The 8,254-nt window shown below is 41.3% G+C and overlaps 1 protein-coding gene across 2 annotated transcripts; it reads right to left on the bottom strand.

Annotated features, from left to right (window-relative positions):
• Positions 1–103: 103 nt before the first annotated feature.
• Positions 104–7,862, bottom strand: LOC106571348 (very long chain fatty acid elongase 7). Of its 2 annotated transcripts, none has more exons than XM_014144312.3 (8): positions 7,584–7,862; positions 5,161–5,244; positions 4,616–4,806; positions 2,872–2,952; positions 2,304–2,360; positions 2,081–2,186; positions 1,829–1,965; positions 104–1,446 (listed from the first exon to the last, which is right to left on the bottom strand). In XM_014144312.3, the coding sequence occupies exons 2-8, from the start codon at positions 5,222–5,224 to the stop codon at positions 1,102–1,104; spliced, it is 981 nt and encodes a 326-aa protein (XP_013999787.1). In that variant the 5' UTR covers positions 5,225–5,244; positions 7,584–7,862; the 3' UTR covers positions 104–1,101. The 2 variants fall into 2 exon arrangements, with proteins under 2 accessions (XP_013999787.1, XP_013999780.1); XM_014144305.3 differs by having other exon boundaries at positions 7,633–7,732.
• Between the last annotated feature and the right edge of the window lie 392 nt (positions 7,863–8,254).

Consider the following 8,254-nt stretch of genomic DNA (forward strand, 5'->3'; position numbering starts at 1 on the left):
ACAGTCAACTTTCCCGAGATAAGAGAACATTGTGTAGTCTAGTATAGTTCCCTATAAAAACGTAAAGATTAAATGAACATTAATAAATGACTTGGCCAATATATGTAGGTGAAAATAATTTATTTCAACATAAAAGCAGATTGTTCTTTTGAACAATATTGTAGCGACCTCATCAAGCGGTTTGGACCTCCTGGCGTGATGGTGTTGGCTTGACAGTCGCGGGACTCGGATTCTAGTCCCGGTCGGGGCCACCCACCCGAATTCGCTACAATATTGAGCAAGTTGCTTAAAAATACACAGTATTTGTTATTAACTGCAGTAGTAAAATAATCGCTTTCATTCAGACAATATTGTTCTGTTCTCATTCACCATGGGCACAAAGGAAATGCCCATTTCTGGTCAGCTCCTTCAATAACACTAAAAGCCCAGACAGCCTTCAAAGCCTGCTGTACATTTTACCTTGAAACGGCAACATAAAAAAGACAAATGTATATATACACACACATTGTGAACATTAAATTAACACAAAAGACATCAAGTACGATCCCTTGGCATACTATAAGCAATAAAGCATTTCAGGAAGTGCATTTCGCCTACTACAAACTGACTGTCATATGACTAGACTAAAAGCTCAAATCAGTGAAATGTATGCCACTGATTCCAGGGCTTCAGGTTCTACCAGAGCAGCTTTAAGACAATTCATATGCTCTGTTTGCGCCAGACATTTCAAGCATCATCACCTTGTTTAAAACAATACTCAAAAGCCTGTTCCCAGGCACATTATATTACAGCACCATTTACATTTGTAACTGGAAGAAAATGGTATGTGCAGTGCTCCCTATAACTACATTTCTGAACAAAAGTCATGGTCACATTGCAGCACTAACTCAACCACCTATAGCCAAACAGAACATATGATTCTATTCAATAACAGTGACAAGACAAAGTTGTAAGCACATAAAAAAATAACAGTTGGAACCAATTAAAACAGGGAATACGCTCTGAAATGGTGGAAGTGTAACAAAAAGGAGACTTGGATGTAAAATACAGCCCTGGAAGTTGGTAATTGAGCTCGTCAACTAAAACCTGAGGTTGCATCGTTTACTTTTCCTTCTTGTGAAGGCCATTGCCATGGTGAAAGCCGTTTGCGACCCTGTTGGTTGTGCCATAAAAGATGCCGTTGGTTGCCTCCTTGGCGACCCCGTTGGAATGGTGAACACCATTGGCATGGTGAGCACCGTTGCCATTCTGGAGAGCCTTGCTGTTCTGCGCAACCTTGGGCAGCCTCTTTCCCTTTGTGTATGCGTGGTACCAGAAGTTGAGGAAGAGAACCAGGAAGATCAGTCCGTAGAGACCAACAATGTAGAGAAGAACCGGGAACTTGTAGGGGCAGTCCTTCATGAAGACGAACTGGCCAATGTGGACAGTCACCATCACAAACTGAACCTAGAGAAATAGGAAACATGATTAAGATATTATATGGTGACTAAACCACTACAATGCAGATGTACAGGTCTTAAAATGGGCAGCATTGAGGAAACCATTTTACTTAAAGTAAAAATGTGGATGCTTCATCCAGCTTTGTTTCTTAAATTGTTTATCCTCAGTGCTTGAGCTCACCACAGCAGAGTACCAGCACCTCAAATGTTCTACTGCTTGAGCTCCTGTTCCTCTTCTAGAATATTAGCTCAAACAAATGGTACTACTATGGAGCTCCTGCATTTGACTATAAAACAGTACCGGCACTCATTCTATTTCAGTCTAAGTCATGCACTTGTCCTCAATACAATGAATGAACACGGGGCACACTATACAAGTATTAGCATACCAACTGGATGGTGGTCATGTATTTCTTCCACCACAGGTACTTCTGATAGGCAGGCCCCATAGCACACACAGCATAGTAGGAGTACATGAGGACATGGACACAGCAGTTCAACATGGCATGGAAGGTTCCCATACCACCTGGTTTAAAAAAAATACATTATATGATTTCAAAAATGGCAACAGATGACCTTGCATAATGTTAGGTCATTACCAACTCAGATTCACAAGTTCCATTTCAAGTCTCTTACTCTACCTGCTGAAAACTTGACTCCAAACCACCAAGTGAAAGGCATGATGGAGTGATGAAAGACATGAAGGAATGTCACCTGGCTGGTCTTTTTGCGGAGGACGAAGAAGATCTGAGAAGAAAATAATAAATGTCTTTCATATAGTTGTGTTGTAATAGCAGGTTTAATTGATAAAAATGTTCTACTTGACTACAGTTGTACAACTCAACAGGATAGAATAGTACTTACTGTGTCCAACATTTCAATAAACTTTGAGAAGTAGTAGAGCCAGCAGGTCCATGCCATCTGAGGGGGCAACAGTCAAACATCAGCCTCCAGGGGGCAACAGTCAAACATCAGCCTCCAGGGGGCAACAGTCAAACATCAGCCTCCAGGGGGCAACAGTCAAACATCAGCCTCCAGGGGGCAACAGTCAAACATCAGCCTCCAGGGGGCAACAGTCAAACATCAGCCTCCAGGGGGCAACAGTCAAACATCAGCCTCCAGGGGGCAACAGTCAAACATCAGCCTCCAGGGGGCAACAGTCAAACATCAGCCTCCAGGGGGCAACAGTCAAACATTAGCCTCCAGGGGGCAACAGTCAAACATTAGCCTCCAGGGGGCAACAGTCAAACATTAGCCTCCAGGGGGCAACAGTCAAACATTAGCCTCCAGGGGGCAACAGTCAAACATTAGCCTCCAGGGGGCAACAGTCAAACATTAGCCTCCAGGGGGCAACAGTCAAACATTGCCACCGAATTCAGTGATACAGGAGTATTAATATTCAAAGAGTATTTTGTGTGTGAAAGTAGCTTACCCGGACAGCCAGAGGATTGCTGGAGTAGTCAACAAGGTCACAACGGTAGGAGTAACCATTGGCCCAACCGGACATCAGATACTAACAAACAAGTTAATGTTAGTCAAAATTGAAAAAAACCATGAGAAAAACAAAAACAGATATCCCACCTTACAAAGCACCTCATGTAAAAGTCACACCTGTGTTATTGCAAGTAACCACCAGCAGATGGCAGCATAGCAGTAAAAATAAACCCATTATATTCCTCATGACTGAAAACTTAAAGGCCCAGTGCAGTCAAAAATCTGTGTGTGCATCTCGCCACACAGTAGGCAGGTTTCCATTAACCCAGGTTTATTCGCAAACAAATAATTGTAACATGTAACGGAAACGGCAGATATAGGAGACATTTTCTTAAGGGTGACAACACTTATCCGTTCGACAGGGGTGGATTTTTCTTCTGTCTAACGAGTGCAGCAGAGCTAGATCTGTGACATGAGAATTATTACGAAAAGTCAAAAAGTCAATTAATGCATTCTATCCATGCAGACTTTCACAGGTTACCCGAAGAATTAGATAGGTGGGAGGGCATACAAGCTGTCGACAATTTATTAATACAAGATTTGCCTAAATCGTCATGGAAACGCTTCAACCACTACATTTTTACTCAACACTTTATTTTATGTCCAGCAGTTTTTGAAAGACAAGATGTTTAAAATGGAAATGCACCCTAGCAGGCAATTGTCACCCACCCACTTGGGAGCCAGGCCCAGGCAATAGTCATGGGGTTTTCCCCACAAAAGGGCTTTTTATTACAGACAGAAATATTCCTCAATTTCATCAGCTGTCCAGGTGGCTGTCTCAGATGATTCCACAGGTGAATAAGCCGGATGTGGAGGTCCTGGGCTGGCGTGATTGTAAGGCCGGTTGGAAATACTGACAAATTCTCTAAAACAACTTGAGGCAGCTTATGGTAGAGAAATTAACATTAAATTCTCTGGCAACAGCCCTGGTATTTTTTTTATTGCACCTTTATTTGGTAGACATTCCTACAGTCAGCAAGCCAATTGCATGCTGTGGCATTGTGTTGGGACATTGTGCATCTTTGGCATTGTGTTGTGCGACAAAATTGCACATTTTAGAGCGGCCTTTTATTGTCTCCAGAACAAAGTGCACCTGTGTATTGACAATGCAATTTAATCAGCTTCTTGATGTGTCACACCTGTCAGGTGGATGGATTATCTTGGCAAAGTAGAAATGTTCACTAACAGGGAAGTAAACAAATTTGTGAACAAAATTTGATAGAAATATCCGGCTGTATCCAGCTGTGATTGGGAGTCCCATAGGGCGGTGCACAATTGGCCCAGCATCGTCCGGGTTTGGCCATCATTGTAAATAAGAATTTGTTCTTAACTGACTTGCCTAGCTAAATAAAGGTTAAATGAAAATATTTAAAATAAAACACAGCTCATGGGACCAACATTACCTGTTGCGTTTATATTTTTGTTTTGTTTGTTAATAGACCATTAAGAAAGAGTGCCAAACCGCTCTGCCAATAACAGCTTCAGTTTCAAGCTCTCTACTCAGAATTCTAGAGAAATTGCTCTTTGCTAAGCTGTTTGCTTTAAATAGAAATACAAAATAAAATCACAGTAAGGTACTTAATTGTTACCCCGAAAATTATTTGATTTTGAAATAAAAACAGCTGCATTGGACTTTTAAGTTTAAAGTTATGGTGGCCAGTCGATTTCTGAAGTGCACCCACCTCATAGATCATGTAGATGGAGAAGCCCACTATACTGAAATTGTAGACGATCATGGCGTTTTTGAGGTCAAAGGGCTTGCGGTTCTCCATCAGCCAAGGGCCCAGCGTCGTGACAAAGTAGATGTAGGCGATTACAATGAGAGTCTGGGGCATCGGCGATGCCATTAGGGGCCAGTCCTCTGTCCTGGGATCTGAGTGGACAAAATAAAACATTATTCCTGAGTGTAACGTGACAAGCCAGGGATCCTGTTCAAATACTTCAAGTAATCACTAAATCTGACATAAGGGCTCATTACATTACACCTGTCCTGTTGTGGACACCCATCCAACTGTGTTAGATCAGTTAATGCCTCAAGGAAGGGCAGGAAAGATTTAGAATGGATGGAGATTATTTTTTTTAAACAACTTAATTTCCTCAGTCTTGGGTATCCCTAATAGACACGATACAGAAATTAAGACCTGAACTGATAATTGAATCAACTTTCTACATCAATAAATATTTGCATAACGCCGTTTCGAAATTACAACAACTTGTGTAGACTTACCAGCCAGTTTAAGCCATTCATCATAGAGCAAGACTACTCTGGAGGGCAGCAAGTCGAAAGCCATTACTGTTCTTGTTGCACCTCCTATAAAAGAAATGGGATACAATTCAGAAGTGCAATCCCAAAATTCAGAGCCCCATATCAGTTCACAGAATAGGTTTTTACAGCAAAGTAACATGCACAATTAAAATACAAAAAACTTCACATTCCAGCTTTTTATTTTTCAGTAAAAAGTTAGATTACCCTTAGCAAAAAAAAAAAGACTGCAGTAGAAGTGCAGTAACTGACTAGACTGTGGTAATTTGGGTGCATCAATTGCATAATAGCATCAGTTGCAAAATTACTCCAGTCAATTTTTTATTTTGGACACAGTAATTGCAGATTTTTTTTTATTTAACTAGGCAAGTCAGTTTAGAACAAATTCTTTTTTACACTGACGGCCAACGCTGGGCCAATTGTGCGCCACCCTATGGGACTCTCAATCACAGATGTGATGAAGCCTGGATTTCAACCAGGTACTGCAGTGACGCCTCCTGCACTGAGATGCAGTGTCTTCAACCACTGCGTCACTCGGAAGCCCAAAATACTTCAATTATATCTTTGAAACAAGGTGGATGGGTCAAATTCCAGTCCTAGACATTCTCCTATGGCTCTTGAAAATCATCCTCAGCTAGCGCCACTACGTTTTTTCATTGTTGCCACTCTGATCAGTGACTGATTTAGACCTGGGACACCAGGTGGGTGCAACTAATTATCAGGTAGAACAGAAGCTGTCAGGATCCGGACCTTGTAGGGTAAGCATTGAATACACCTGCCCTATGGTTTACCCAGTTAGGCTACAAGTCAAGTCAGTTGTATTGAGCTTTACAAGTGGGATATTACAAAAACGTAATATCAGTTAAGCATATACTGTTAATCAACATTGCCATTACACACTCCAAATAACATTGAAGTTTACCTTTATAATTACTCAACACATCTACCCAGACAACCAAAGAATGCAATCTATGCCTGGGCCCAAACTCAGAATGCCAGTAACGTTTACACAAGGTTTGTCCGTCATCATAACCCAGCCTGGTCTCAGAGCATTTCGTATTATTCTGTATGTAAAGCCGTAACACTCCATTTAGTATGATATGTTTGGTATGCTTACATAGATGTTACGGGAGGGTGGATGGCTGGGCATCAGTTGAGGCTGCTTAGGGAGGACGGCTCATAATGTCTGGAAGGGAGTCAATGGAATGTTATCAAATACATGGTTTCCATGTGGTTGATATCACTCTAGACATTATGAGCCGTCCTCCCTTTAGCAGCCTCCACTGGTGGGCATATACCACAAACGTCTAGCGAAAGATTGCGAGGTGGAATTGCATCATGGACAACTTCAGCATTTTATCAACTTTCTAACTACTTATGTTAACTAGCCCTTCACCTAACCTTAACCCCAAGCTTCGCTCACGAGGGGGTGTGGTATATGGGCAATATACCACAGCTTGGGGCTGTTCTTAAGCACAACGCAATGCGGAGTGCCTGGATACAGACATTAGCCGTGGTATATTAGCCAAACACCACAAATCCCGAGGTGCCTTATTGCTATTATATATTGGTTAACGTAATTAAAACTACAAATAATTTGTCATACACGTCGTATATGGTGTGATATACCATGGCTTTTAGCCTATCAGCACTCAAACCACCCAGTTTATAATTAGTAACATATCATACAAAATGGATGGATATCCACAAATTATATACCATACAAATCTTAACATATCTTACCAAATGAGGTTGCTCAGATTTACGTACATAATATTACAAAATGCTCTGAGACCAGGTTGCATAACCACCACAATACAATACTCTAGTCTGGGAATGTGTCTAGTTGTTTAAAGAGGGTTCTCCATTATAAGCAGGTTATGTTTACTTTGAACATGAAATACCACGCCGTCGGGGGAAATCTCAGAACCACACCGGCTCTCCATTATTAGGCTAATCAAAATATATACGTTTGGGTTAATTACTTCAAATGTCAAAAAGTTAGACTAAACCACAAAACGTTTTTCTGGAGAAGTGGAAGAATTAAGGTTCAATTAGTCTAATATTTCACTAGCCTAAACTTTAACGCGTAAATAGCCTAGCGGTTAGTGTTGGGACAGTAATTTAAAGGTTGATAGATCGAATCCCCGAGTTGACAAGGTCAAAAATCTGTCGTTCTGTCCCTGAACAAGGTAGTTAAACCACTGTTCCTAGGCCGTCATTTTAAATAAGAATTAGTTAACTGACTTGCCTAGTTAAAATAAATATTTAGGCCTACCTCATTGTACTGGAACTTTAAAAAGTTAAGAACTGAAAAGTGAATCACCTAAAATGAGGCAAAACCGGTAAAATTCAACGATGAAGAGAAATGAGTGAGACCCAATAACCTGTTTGACGAAGATGGCGTTTCCCTTCCCTCTTCTATCTGGTACACACCTGTCGCTGCCCGGCCTGGCTCGAATGACTCGCCTGTTGGTGATGCACCGTTCTTATCCACCCACTGCAGGTGTCTCCTCCCACATTTTGGCAGAGCGGGGCTCCGGACGAAACTAATCCAACAATGCCCGAAACCATGCCACTTCGCTGATTGGTGCTTTCTGTTTGACGAAGTTCCAAGACAATCCCATAGAGAGCAATGGAGAATTAATGAAACATTATATGCAGTGTGTAAATACATCACATTTTATTTGCCACATGTACAAAATACAAACAGGAGTAGACTTTACAGTGAAATGCTTATTTACGAGCCATTTCCCAACAATCGTACATAGCATCGTAAGTTTGTGTTACTATCTATATACAGGAGTAGCGGTACTACTTCACTGACTTTGTTGTCCTCATGGGGAAATGTTGTTGCAGTGTCATGTACACGTTTAAAGTGGCGTTTAAATACAAGACAAATTGGCAATACAACTTTCATAACAGTTACATACCAATAAAACGAGACTAGCCTGCTGGCCTTACTGAGTCGATAGGAACATTAGGAGGGATATCACACCTGGCACAAATAGTCTAATTCTGTTTTTCCTGCCGAGGGGTACCCTATACCTGCGCCCAG

This window comes from Salmo salar, chromosome 01, assembly GCF_965601325.2.
Source record: "Salmo salar chromosome 01, fSalSal1, whole genome shotgun sequence".
Taxonomy (NCBI): Eukaryota; Metazoa; Chordata; class Actinopteri; order Salmoniformes; family Salmonidae; genus Salmo; species Salmo salar.